This window comes from Cucurbita maxima, unplaced genomic scaffold, assembly GCF_002738345.1.
Source record: "Cucurbita maxima cultivar Rimu unplaced genomic scaffold, Cmax_1.0 Cma_Scf00008, whole genome shotgun sequence".
NCBI lineage: Eukaryota > Viridiplantae > Streptophyta > Magnoliopsida > Cucurbitales > Cucurbitaceae > Cucurbita > Cucurbita maxima.
The window spans coordinates 542,936-556,449 of NW_019272024.1; the positions used below are offsets into that span (position 1 = coordinate 542,936).

Here is a 13,514-nt window from a genome sequence, read left to right on the forward strand (position 1 = left end):
TATTTTGATGGATGAATAATATAACATTAATGCTTCTATGCCTATATAAATGATTGAGTTTGAGTGGGTGAGTTGGATCGATGACGCCAAACTTTAGAATTCCACTACATCACTCAGCTGCTAAATCAATAGTTTCTTAACCATTCTATGTTCTAAACTTTTGGGTAATTTTCTCTACTCCTTCCCTACAATCTCCCACAACTCGCTTAGCTCCCACCTTCACGGCCAACCTCAACTCTGCAATGCTCTGTTGCACCTCAGTTGCTGATCTACATGCCCTTGAAATGGCCACATTCTTTAGATCCTCACCCTGTTCTCCAGCATTCGAAATCCATTGTCTCAAGTTTGATACTACTAATGCTATCTTCTGGATGATCTTCTCAATTATGTCCCTGCATTTCCCTCCTACTTCTCTAGCCATTCCTTTCAGCTTGGCCAATAAGTTCTCGGCCCTTTCCACAGTTTCTTCGACTGCAAACTGTTTGCTAGAATCGAGCCAAGTATCGCCAGCTGATTCCTGTTCACGGAGATCGCTGTCCACCATTACTTTGATGCCACGCCTTTCCCAGCTATCTCTAGCCTCTTCAAGTGCTTTTGCTTGTTCTCTTGCCCTTTTTGCTTCATCCTCTGCCCAAGCTCTGTGTAATGAAACAAAAAGACATGTTGATGAAAGTAAAACCAGATTCCTTCTCACGGTGAAGATCTTCATTGAAGGCAGAAAAATGCTTCAAATTTCACATGAACAGAGGCAAAGGATAAGATAAACAAACAAATCAAGGGCAATTTACCCAATCATTTCATGTACAGTGTCAGCCTCAAACATGAAAAGAGCTGCAAAAACCTTACCTGGCTATGGACAACGCCTTCCTCTCAACTTTAAGCTCATACTGCAGGCGGGAAAGTTCCTGGTTTTCAATTTCAGCTTCTTTTCTGAGTTTGTTGATTCTTTCCTTTTCATAGGATACCTGTACTTTATTACTCATCAGGCCTTGCAACTGCTCCTCCAACTCATATCTTAACTTTGAAAGAACTCCCATTTCCGATTCAATAGCAGCTTGTTCCCTCATCAAGCTGATATTATCTCTCTCTCTTTCGGATCTTAATCTTTCCAATTCTTGCTTTGTCTCTTCTGCCATTTTCTCCACAGCCTCAACCTTTTCTCTTTCAATGGAAAGTTCTTTCTCGAAGCTGCCATTAATATCTTTCTCAACTTGAGCTACCAACGCACTATGTGCAGCAACAGCATTTTCCGCCATTGATTCAGCTTCAATCCTTGCAAGCTCCTCGCTTACCATATCAGAAGCCTCCCCTGTTGCAAGAGCAATGGCAGCTTGTTCTTTTGTTACTGGCTTATCCGGCTGGAACAGCCTTGTATATCCTTTAAGAAGCAAAGTTAGTTTTGACATGAATTTCTTAAGGAAAATGTTTTTGCGAATTGCAATTTTAAGCACGCACCAAATGCAAGAGCTATTATTCCCTGTTCTCCTGCAGAAAGATCAGCAACAAGTGCAGGACAAGCATCTGGATGGATCTTATCAGTATCAATAAATCCAGAAACTTGGCGGAGCATCTGCATATCAGTCAAGCCAAACTCTCACAAAGATGATTCTTATATACAAAAGTGAAGATGTCGAAGTCAAGCTTCAAATAATTTGACCTTTCCGTCTGCCTCTGGCAGCAGTCTTTTTTCAAGGGCCATCTTCCAGCTCACAAGATCTTGACGTGATAAAGGGCTGCAGTTTTGGACATAGTATAAATAGCAGAAGCAATTTAGCTCGTATTATGGTTGATGAGAAAGAAATCACAAATCAAAGAAGGCCAGTCAATGCAATTGAATATGTTAAGAAGTCCAACGGCGAAGAAATATCATTAATGGTGAATAACCTTTCGGGAGAGAAATGAAAAGAACCCTGGTCTTCGTCCAACGTCGAAGAAATATCATGTCTCGAAAGCTTGCTTGAAATCAGTCCAGCTTCTGCTAAACCTGGAATATATAGGTGAATCAGAAGGTGTAATAGAAAAGGCTCATATCCCATGAGTCAAGTATCCTAGTTCCTACTGACCTTGAATAGATGCGAAATCAGGGTCTTCTGGTGTAATATCATCAAAAGCAAGCTCAGTAATATTCTGTATATACATTGCTTGGTATACTTTGGATGTTGTGTTCCTAGGAATTAAAATGATTCCATTGTATCATAAGATATATTCAGGAAAACCATAACTAAAAAAGTTCACCATTTCAATACCCTAAAGCTGCAATGATAATTACCTTGAAAGAGCACTGCTTGCAGACACCAACCAACGAGCATATTCACGACGAGTACATAGATCGCTAGGTTCAATGTCAGCCTCTATCACCTGAAGAATTTACAATCTTTAAAATACATTATATTGAGTATCTGAACCAGTAGCTGTGTGTTAATCAGAAGGAAGCATTTGGAGAGGCATCACACAGTACCTTTAAACCTTGCAGTGCTGCCAATGCCTGCCCCTGAACCTGATCCACTGCTGCAGGAACTAGGACCTTGCCAGGAAGTGTTTTAACAGCTGCAGAAACCAAAGGAGCAGGAACACCTGCAGAAGAAAATAAAATCCCTTTAAGTTCTGGTTTGGCATTTTTCACTTGAACATCTGCCAATGGATAAGCTGTGATACAGACTAATGCCGCTTCAGATAATCCTCTTTCTATTTGCTGTTCTATGGTTGATGCAGTTTTTCTGGGGCTCAACTCCTTTGGGTGATTCAGCCACAGTCTCTTTGTCAAATAATCCACAATCCTTGGCTTTTGTGTAGCCACACATGCTAGAAATTTCTTGCAACGAAGAATCTGTAATTTCATTTACAGGAGGACCAAATGTCTCATCCTGGTTGCCAGAATTATAGTTTGAAGAACTATCATCATACACTGGTAAGCTCTTAGAGCTGAAATCATAATTTTTACTCGTGTCAGCGGTTTCATCCCGAATATCAGTTCTAATATTTCGTTCATCTTTTAATATATTCATTTCAGGTTCATGACAGTTGTTGACATCTTTAAAACAAGAAGCTACTTTAGCATCAATCTCAAATTCGGGTGAGATCGAGGAACACAAACTTCTGGAAGCAACTAATGTAACAGCTAACGAGGAATCAGATCAAAAATCTTCTTGCAAGGAAGCAACATTATAAACATCATTATTGCTAATGCTGGATGAGAATTCAACATCATTTTCTGTATATGAAGAAGATTCCTCTTGATTACCTGAATTATCAGCGAGAGCTCCATCATCTGCTTTCACAATGTTATCTTCTTTTTCATCTTCATCAAGGCTATCATGTCCAGTATCAGAATCCAACAATAACTCTTGCTGCATACTTAAGGCCTCCATTTGCGGCTTTTGTCCTATGAATTGTCATATACATATTCGCGCAGTAGTCAGATAAGAACACAGATCAATTATAAAGAGTTGGGGGCAATAAACATGAGCATTGAAACAAAGCCAAAGAACAGTCTGCAAGTATACAAGAAAACTACTTACTGGAACCATTCTGCTTGTTCATTGACCATGCTGCAAAGGTGATTCCCGAGACAAGGATGAATCCAGTAACTCCAATCCCCACGAACCCTGAAAGAAACTACTTCAAAACCATTACTACTCATTACTTAAAAGAGTACTCGAGCACATAAGGTAAACTTCAAAAGCTACATTAATGTCAAAATCTCAAAATGAAAAGGCTTAAATTGTTTCCAGGAACTAAATGATGCCACTAAACACCATTATACGCATAACCAATCAACGTTTCAACTACAAATGGACCTTCCACATGGAATTGAAATCTACCATGTCATGGTCATTACAGCATTAGTGGTTTAACATATAGAGCAAAATAACGGCAATGCAATTCAACATGGGGCGAGAAGAATTTCTCCAATAATTCAAACCCATATTCTTATCCATATAAACCGTCAATATAAACCGGAGGGAAGAACGAAACATTTTTTTTACAGGAGTGTAGAAACTCTCTTCCTAAAGGCATGTTTTAAAACCGTGAGGTTGACGACAATATGTAACAGGCCAAAGTGGACAATATCTGTTAACGATGGGCTCGAGCGGTTATAAATGGTATCGGAGCCCGACACTGGTGTCAGCGAGGATATTGAACCCGGGTTCATAAGGAAATTTAAAGAAGTGCAGTAAGTACCTCCAAACCACTTCTTTCTCCGTAAGTCCAAAACCTCCTCCCCGGAATCAGATTCCGACCACCCAGAGAATCCATCAGTAGTCGACTCCGACTCAGCAAAAGAAACTCCACTGCGACGCAGTCCATTTTCTCTCTCGATTATCACGCCATTATGAACAATAGGGCGGGAGATCACGCGGAGCCGAGGATCCAATTTCGTCACTCTCGCCCGAACAAGAACTGAAGGGAATTTGCCGCAATTCTTGCTATTCAGAGCGAGCCGAAGCTGGAGAGAGCTCGGTGAACACGTAAGAGGAGTGGAAGCCATGAAAAATCCTACTCCAATAGCAGATTGAGTAGCTTACAATAAAATGAAGAATGAACAGGAGCTATGATTCAGGAAGCTAAGGCGGATAATTCTCGCTTCAAATTGAGAAAAGAAAATTTGAGGTCGAATTACCGAAGAGCATAAAGAATAATGCTTTGGGGGTTTAAAGGATCGAAGAAAAGGATGATAATTTTTTTTTTACTCATCTCTCCCTCCGGACGAATATGTCTGTACGTTTCATGGTTTCACTACATAAAATTTTATATTTCGAGGTGGACGAGGAAAATTTTGGAGCTTTTAATAAAATATAATATTTTAACTAATTAAATTACCTTCCCTATTGTAAAAGTAACAACAATTCTACGAAAATAAATTTCTAATAAATACAAATCCAAACAAAAAGTTCTTTCAATTTCGAGTAATAAGAAATGGCAATCTTACCGTGTAATCTCAACTCATTCTTATGCTAGAAGTCATTTCCATTCCAAAAGAATTAGAGCCTGAAACATTTTACGCTCATGAACAATAATTCTAAACACTTCGCTAGTAACATATTCCCTAAGAAATAAACCTCTCCACAAAATCGATCCAATAGGTTTTGAGAGTTCCCGACCGAAGTTAAGGTTTGCTATGGCTGCATCTTCATAGACCAATCAACTTATGGTTACCATGGTATTGCAACCATAGAAGCATGAGTTAGCTTACATTTTCAGTTTCATATGCTACAATGGGAAAAAAAAGGGAAATTTTGTTCTAATTTCAGCCGTGAAACATAACTCAAACACATTTCAGGAACAAAAAAGATTAATACATTTTGGAGTAGCCAGTTTATCATTAAAATTGCTGGATCTCTTTCATGTCCAACGACCCATCTCAACTATAGCAAATAAAATTGTGAATACAAAAGCTCCCGAATTTTGTAATAATCTTCACATAAGGGTCCTTCGATGACAACTTGTTGAGTACCAGAACCACCACCCTGCATAAATTGAATATACTACGTTTATGCTTAGAAGCAAACCATGAAAATGGTACTAGCCAAACAACACCATCACAAGCAAATATGCATTCATTTGTGGTATGAAGCTGAAACATGGTTCAAATTCGATAAGCAACATTAAGAGCCATATTCAACTTATCTATTTGCCCCTTTTTTTAGAATTTCTCACCTTCTGACGTGCATCTGAAACCTTGCGTAGGGTAACATACTCGCCACATCTCAAAGCACCCCCAGCAAATTCAACCTGCAATGCATATAGGACGATCATATCGTTCACTTTTAACGCTCTATTGTAGCTTTAGTGTCTATACATGTCAGAAAGGAGATATTCGTTCCCATTGAGAAGGGAGGGATTCACAGGCAAAGATACCTGTATTCCCTTGCTGGAAAGAAATTGTTTGAAGTCAGCCATTTTTAGATCCCCAACAAGAACAGATTTATGAGGCAAAGCGGCCTTTGAGAGGGGAAGTAAAGACAACGTTCCATTCTCGGTCTTTCCTACATCAGCATCAAGCCACGAGATTTCATAATCTCCTAGCTGTATTCGTAATTATGTCAGGCATCGTAGGGAAGACTGCTTACACTGATACATAATACAAGTTAATATTGGAGGAAAATTTCATGGATCTCCAAAAACTTTACCTTCTTAAACAGCACATTGCTCATCAGCTTCTCTGAAAGTTGTACCTGAAATTCAAGAATTGGAGATTTGTTAGCCTCAATATTTGAAATGACAACCTGAAAAGGAAATGAACAGTCTCGACTGTACCTTATATGCACACAGATCAGAAGTAACATCAATCGTTTCTTCAATTTGGGGGGCATAGACATGGGGACAGACATTTTTAAGGCAATGTTGTTTAATATGCTCAGTGGCCTCTGCAGTTCCATGCACCAAGACCTTCAAACAACAATTTAAATAAATAAATAGATAGAATCAAACGGTTGAATCGTTGATTAAAGTAGTTTTTGTGGTAACACTGAACAATGTCTACAAAAAGCTATTACAACTACACGGATGTGGAAATTTAAGAACACGGCTAATAGGAAATTTCTCAGAATACACCAACTTAGCTAAACTGAACTTTCACCCTACAATCAATATTTACAAGTGCACAAGCTCATACACAACACTAAGAGCAGTTGTAAAAAAACACCATACAAGCTTCAAGGGAGCAACGTGGGAGAGTATTGATTTAATTGATCTCCCATCTGAACGACCTTCGAAATCCATGTAATGCAATGAGCATTTAACTTGGACCTGGATAGGGAAATTACAGAAAAAATCATTGATCCAACCAATAGATAAATAACTTGATTGTATCATCAAATTGAACATAGGTACAAAGATGATCAATGGAAAGTATAAATATTAAGCATTTTAAAAAAAAAGTGATATATCAGGAAAAAAAATATATATTTATACACTTACACACACAAAGACAGATCAGTGAGATATTTTATTAACCCATTATAACCTTCTCCTATTAAGTCAAAGATTTTCCTTAAAATAAACATTATATACATATACTGGAGACAATAACATTAAATACACATTCATGTGAATTCAGCCGACCGATAAAAACCTTAAACAGAACTTTAACAGGAGATCAACTTACTGTCAATTCGTTAGATACAACTTTTGAAGGCTTCATATCCAGAATCAAGTTAGCAGCAGTTTCATCTAGTTTTCCATCCACGTCCACACCACCCTGTAAGTATGATTCTAGTAAATTAGCAATCATCCATTCACAACAAAAAATGACGAAGGGCATAAAAGTCCATTTGACTGTGTGTCCCAACAATATGAATTGGCTACATGGATGCATTTTGATCTTCACACGGCTGTTCCGAGGGAATTTGATAGCAGTCCTTAGCTGTTACTTTTCATTCCTCTCAATGTTGGTTACTCATCAGCATTAATAATATTGACAAATCTCAAAACTAAATATATATATATCCTATTCCTAAAACCAGCCCAAGCAGGATCTTACATTCCAAATGTTATTGAACAAAATGGTTTCTATTCTCAAAAAAAAAAAAAAACAATAAATAAATAAATAATACAAATCGGTTTCCTAAATTTTACCACAAGAAAGGCTTTCTATTTCAACCCACAACCTATCAACCAATTTAACATTTCATTTCAATCAATCTTACACGTGTCCAGGAATCAAATGCAGATAATTACATCAAAGAATCTTACATGCGGCGCTGATTGGTCCATGTCTTCATCCTTAATTACATAATCATCAGGATTGATTACTTCACCAAAATCATCCCATGCGGAAGTGTTTTCATAAAAGGGAAACATTGGAGAAACGCTTGTTGAAGGAGGAACAAAACCATCAATAAATATGTCTCGGTATGCACCTCCATGTGAACCAACTACTGCAAGATACAATCAGCAACCAATCAATTCCACTAACAATTATTAAAACGTACATTAAAACAATTCCAATAAAAAAACACAATCATAGGCATGTATGGGGAATTTTTCACAGTTTAAACCACTAGATGTCCATTAGCCAAATACAAAGAAATGAAGGGAGATTTTACAGTAAAGTGTAAATGAATGGAAATTGATTCAAAGCAAATCATAAATCACCGACCATTTGATGATTGCAGGTTAGGATCCTCATTTCTAGTGTCACTGAAATGCATGTATATTCTTAGGACTAAGAAAAGATAGTGACACCTTCAACTAAAATAACTGGTGGTGCCCAAGCAATGGGGATATTTATAGCATTTCTAAACCATCTTAAAACCTGGCACATCAGTGTACACTTCGTGTTCTATGTTTCCATGATAGAGTTTGGGAAAACATTTTGCTAATATTTATGCAACCAAATCCTATTTTCGCTTAAAATGTCTTTTCCAATTCAAGTAAAAAGTTTGGATGCTCATAATTTCCTTGCTAAAAAGTTTGCACGTGTCTAGAAAACTGCAGTTATCAATCATCATACCATCTGGTGCTACATTACTGCTAGCATCAATGATCATTGGATCGCCAGTATCGTTATCAGTTCCATGTGATGCTTTAGATTGTTCCTCCTTAAGCAAACTAGCCTTAAGAGCTTCTTCCTTTTTCCTGTTTTGCTCTTCTTCATAAGCAACGAGCTCATCTCCAGTCAAAGGGACTCTCTTAGACACAGTTACCTTAACAGCTTTGGGAGGTGGATCTGCTTGAAGCATGCGGGCCAAAGTTCCAAACTACATTTTCCAACTGATGGGGGTTACACATTCACAATATAAGTGTAGAAATTATAAGAGTTCAAAGAAGCCTGCAGTTGATCAGGTATATGCAGAAGGGGGAGAATGAAAGAAAGGAGAAAAAATTACTTTACCAACTTCCAAGCACAGTCATAGCAAGACACGCCCATGGCACCAAGAGTATACATTTTTTAAGAGAAACAACTTTTCATTGAGAAAAAATGAAATAATACATAGGCAAGAGGTGGTTAGGGCTCCAAGTACACACACTCCTTCTCCCGATCCTAAAATCAAACTCTTCTATCAAAGATAGAATGATTGTGACATCCGTCGCTTTCCTATCAAACAAAGGACGATGGAAATCGAACGAAAAGGAAAAAAGCTCCCTAACAAAACTATGTCATCAGCCACAAAGGAATTTTTCGAGGAGGAAAATGATAAAGACAAGGAAACAAAGTGCACCTAGAATAATCGACTACCAATGAATCAATACTTGCTAGAACTTCTACAAGAACAACAAAGAAGGAAACTACGAATAATATTAAAAGTGTTTTGATTTTCTATTAAAGAAACTCTAGTCAAATGGAAGATGTTTAGAAAATGGGAACAAAGATGGAACGGCATTTATGCAAGGTGTAAGAAATCAATTTTGGAGAACAGTTACTCAGTTCCGAGGACTGAAGATAAATAGACCAAGACATGAAAAATCACTATAAGTCTGCCTTGCTAATCATGTAAACAAGTTGCTAAAGAATACCTGGCCTCTTTCAGAAAAAAGGACGAGATTTTTGGCATCCGTTGCCCACTCAACAAAAATGTCATGTGAGTAACCAGCTTCCAAACTAGCCATTGATGCTAGAACAACCTATAAGACACCCCATATAAACGTCAATACATTTAAACCTCAAGCAAAAGGAGGTAAACATATAACAAAATTAACAATTTGTTGCAATCAACCTTTGGTCCATCTGGAGCATTATCAAGTTCACTTTTGTTTATTAGAAGGGTGACATGCCTGCAAGATTTAAAACAACAGCCTGGTAAGAGTTCCTAGTTCCATTTGTATGACTTCACACAGCACTCTGCTACACTAAAACTTATTTTAGTCTATCTCAATTTCTTTAATCAAAGGTAAATAAAGCATGCTATCGAGTGTGAAATATGCAACACTTGAACCCTCAAGACAATGGGATTGACCGGTAACTAGCCCCTGTTTCCTATCAAAAGATTTAAAAAAATGTAATACTTGGAAGAATACTTACTTGAGAAGAAAGGCGTTGTTCCGTGTGTGTTCAAAAGACTTTGCTATTGAATCACTCATCCACTCTAGGAAACTCTTGATATAATCAATTGTGCTAGATGCGACGTAAGTTAAAAAGAAAATGGGAAAATTTAAACTTTCCTCTTCCCAGTACTGCAATAATAACAATGAGACTAAATATTATAGCTTAATTAACACGACATAAAAAAATTTAAACAAAAAAAGAGAAGAGACAAAAGTTTTGTCTTTCACCAACTAACCCATTCTAAAATTTGAATAAGCTCCAACACTCGCCCAGCAGTATCAACAGGAAGTAAGACATTTCCATTAGCTCTTAAGGTCTTCTGAATAGTATCTATGTTAATCAAAATGATAACTTCCATCAACAATTCTTGGCAAAAACGACTAAGCATCCATAACAAAGGACTTTTAGAATATACTTTTATGCTACAAGTAGAGCATAGGAGGGGGGAATGAAGCAAAAGATGGAATCTCTGGCAGAATTTTAAGTACCTCCAAATTCTTTGTCCTTCTGACGCCTGTAAGGCTGATTATTTAGAGCATTATAAGCATCCGTTATCAATACAGCAGGTCGCACAAATGACTCTAGAATGGTTCCATTCAGATGCCTGATAGTAATTTAAATAAGCATTGTGTATTACACTTTTGTGCGAGTAGTCTTAACGCAGGTGTTGGTGCTTGTAACAACGGTTACCATACCTTTCCTTGCGGTGGTTGAAATCAACAGCATATATAACATCTTCTCCATCTTTAGTTATCTTCCATAGGGTTCCCCCCAATAAATGCCCAGCCACATGAGGTGCAATAACTATTCCCTCTCCTTTGCCTGTCATAAAGTATCAAAGAAGAGAAAAAAGGGGGAAAATAGTTATGTACAACCTAAGTAATGGTAAACAAATAGTAAGTCCTAACCTTCTTCCTGAGTGCAAAACAGTACAATATTCGCTTGTGGACTTTACTTTTCCTTTATTTTGAGATATCTACTTCTTTTGTTGAAAATATTGAGTGGTTTCAAGTTAGCCATTGTTTTGTTAAGCTTTCTGGCTTCCTCCATATTCTTTTATTGTTTTTAATGAAAGCCTTTTCTCATCTAGCAAAATGAAATTTATATATTTTAAATTGGAGCTTCTTTTTGTAGCTTTGTCGTTTCTATTAGCCTATTGATTTTGCTCCTTTTGTATTGAGGCTCTCCTTTTTATTGCTTTCATTTATTCTCAAAGAAAGACGGTTTTTTCATCAATAAAATTTTAACAAATTATCACATTGTTACATGAACAACCATGGAGAATGAACAATTCAGTCTAAGAAGTAGGCCATGCTTCATATAATATAAGTTAGATAGCTTAACACTTCACCGCTAATTGGACATTCAAACTCAATTGTTGATTGTTTTTATAATTTCTTTTTATTTCAACACAATGAAACAAGCTCGACCATGAGGATACAACAAAATAAGAGAGCATAGGAATTTCTGTGAACAAGTGACAAAAGCTTTGAACATAAAATGTATACAAAAGGAGGGGCGATAAGGAGTTCAAATATTAAAAACTTAAGCATATCAATGGTAGGACATATTTTATTCTGAATTTCCTTTTCTTTTAAGACATTGAATAATGACAAAATACTTATATTTGGTTTTCCATTGCTTTTATAAGCTTTTGTTATAAAATGTATCATATTTGGAAGCATGTCATTGGCTTCTTTAATTTCCCATAGGTGATACATATCTTAAATCCTATATCATGACATACTTTACAGAAGTATTTCAAAAAATGTGTGTTGTCATGGGCGTGTCCTGAGGTTCCCTCGCTTTTTTTCTTTTTATGCCGGAAGGACAGTCATTATTGTAACATATCATGCTATAACATGTTTGTGTTTCTCAGATGAATGACTGAATGATTTTCTAAGATACATTAGGTGTGTCATCAGTATAGACCTATACAATCATTAGGCAACCAAAAGAAAGAGGGATTGATCTAACAATAAACAAGACCAAGAAAAGGCACCTGAAAGATGATGATTCTGGGAGTATGTTAGCCTGGTTACAACTTGGAAAGCAGAATCGATATCATCCAGCGTAAATAGATCAAACTCCGATACTTGCTGCATAAGGGAAAGGGAGGTGTCCATATGGCAACACCCAGCACAAAGACAGTGAAGAAAAGTTAGTGAAAACAACAATCAGGAATCAATGGTAAATTGGTGAAGCAGAGACTATTATTCTCACTTAAATATTATAAAAAATAATAATAATAAATAAATAAATAAATAATCTACTCATAACCAATGCTAATATGAAATGTCGGCAATAGATTAGCAACCATGTAATTACGAAATATATAACTTGGATCCGACAATAATTCCCCACCCCCCACCCACACACAAGCAAAAAAGAAATTAAAATTCTTTAAGACAACCTACAGCAAAAATTTCGAGGGTCCAAGCCCACATAAACTGGAGAGTGATGATTGACCTAGATAAGTTAACAGCATAAATATCATATTTAAATTAACCAAAACTTGCTTGGTCAGTCATCATTCACATAATTGTAGGAGTCTACCATGCTCACAAGGCTACAACAAAAAGGACTATTTTCTTCACAACACTCAAACTTGACCGCAAGTATACAAGCTTACTTTAGTAGGATCTATTCAATAGGTTATACAACTAGGTTCTTGAGTTTTAAAGAAACTTGATGGCAAGCAGTTCAGGTAAATAGTGTAGTAGCTTGTTTGATTTGGTTAATTCATAACATTAAGGAACCAAATTATATGAAAAAAAATTACCTTCCTCGCTATAAACTGATCATACATTGTAAGAAGGCCCAATCGATACACGGGTTCAGTGGAATATACTGGAGCAGAAAGTCCAAGTTGTTTCATGGCATAAGGAAGGGCGCCGAGGTGAAGTGTATCAGGATGTGATATCAAAACTGCATCAATCGTCGATGCCACCCTGAAAAACCACAATTACGTATTAAGGGCGATGAAGTAAACAAAAATCAAGAGTTTGTAGCCCAATTGTTGAGAAGCCTTTTAGCGAGTTATTATTCATTCCGAACCCTTTAATCCAAAAAAAAATTGTTACATTCAAATGTAAGAAGAACTTCTAATGAACCATTCCACCGAATTTCTTAGGAACCTAACACATTTCAGAACCGGCGAAAACAGCTAGGTATCACTGATTTCCTTACTCGGCTAGTACCAGTCGACAGTCACATGGCATTCAGCAGCTTCAATACATGAAACTTACGAGTTCAGCTCAAACAAAACAGATTGCAAGGAAATGTTGAGAAAGCGAACCTGGATAGAGGTTGAAGAAGAGCAGGATCGAAGTGGTCGTTCCAACCACAGTCGATAAGGAAGTTGAAGCCGTCAACGGAGACCAAATAGGATAAAGGATTTTCATTGTACACGCCGCAAAGAGGCGTCACCTGAACAGAGGTTCCCATTGATACGAAGCTCCAAACTATCTGCAACTGCCTAGTTTTGGAGGAGCAAGGAGGTTTTAGGGAAAATGGCGGGGGGGGT

At 37.1% G+C, this 13,514-nt stretch overlaps 2 protein-coding genes across 3 annotated transcripts; both read right to left on the reverse strand.

Moving 5' to 3' along the window:
- Nucleotides 1-92: 92 nt before the first annotated feature.
- On the reverse strand, nt 93-4,707 carry LOC111483097. 2 transcript variants are annotated; one of them, XM_023129230.1, is made up of 11 exons: nt 4,183-4,707; nt 3,519-3,605; nt 3,242-3,382; nt 2,459-2,574; nt 2,270-2,358; nt 2,064-2,167; nt 1,885-1,984; nt 1,658-1,733; nt 1,456-1,570; nt 847-1,378; nt 93-638 (listed from the first exon to the last, which is right to left on the reverse strand). In XM_023129230.1, exons 1-11 carry the CDS (start codon nt 4,487-4,489, stop codon nt 146-148), a joined length of 2,160 nt encoding a protein of 719 aa, XP_022984998.1. In that variant the 5' UTR covers nt 4,490-4,707; the 3' UTR covers nt 93-145. The 2 variants fall into 2 exon arrangements, with proteins under 2 accessions (XP_022984998.1, XP_022984999.1); XM_023129231.1 differs by having other exon boundaries at nt 3,519-3,615; nt 4,183-4,262.
- A 396-nt stretch (nt 4,708-5,103) lies between these two features.
- LOC111483450 (cleavage and polyadenylation specificity factor subunit 2) lies at nt 5,104-13,503 on the reverse strand. Its single transcript, XM_023129673.1, has 18 exons — nt 13,287-13,503; nt 12,771-12,939; nt 11,991-12,087; nt 10,684-10,810; nt 10,477-10,592; nt 10,224-10,318; nt 9,965-10,116; nt 9,660-9,717; nt 9,460-9,567; nt 8,456-8,702; nt 7,696-7,880; nt 7,109-7,201; nt 6,652-6,750; nt 6,259-6,390; nt 6,132-6,176; nt 5,860-6,027; nt 5,659-5,733; nt 5,104-5,468 (listed from the first exon to the last, which is right to left on the reverse strand). Exons 1-18 carry the CDS (start codon nt 13,433-13,435, stop codon nt 5,367-5,369), a joined length of 2,217 nt encoding a protein of 738 aa, XP_022985441.1. The 5' UTR covers nt 13,436-13,503; the 3' UTR covers nt 5,104-5,366.
- Between the last annotated feature and the right edge of the window lie 11 nt (nt 13,504-13,514).

Coding starts and splice junctions, on each gene's coding strand:
- LOC111483450 (XM_023129673.1), bottom strand. CDS start 13,435: ATGGGAACCTCTGTTCAGGTGACGCCTCTTTGCGGCGTGTACAATGAA. Junction 12,940..13,286: donor CTTCTTCAACCTCTATCCAG/GTTCGCTTTCTC, acceptor GTGGTTTTTCAG/GGTGGCATCGACGATTGATG. Junction 5,469..5,658: donor TTTCAGATGCACGTCAGAAG/GTGAGAAATTCT, acceptor CAATTTATGCAG/GGTGGTGGTTCTGGTACTCA.
- LOC111483097 (XM_023129230.1), bottom strand. CDS start 4,489: ATGGCTTCCACTCCTCTTACGTGTTCACCGAGCTCTCTCCAGCTTCGG. Junction 3,383..3,518: donor GAACAAGCAGAATGGTTCCA/GTAAGTAGTTTT, acceptor GACAATTCATAG/GACAAAAGCCGCAAATGGAG. Junction 1,734..1,884: donor TTTCATTTCTCTCCCGAAAG/GTTATTCACCAT, acceptor CCAAAACTGCAG/CCCTTTATCACGTCAAGATC.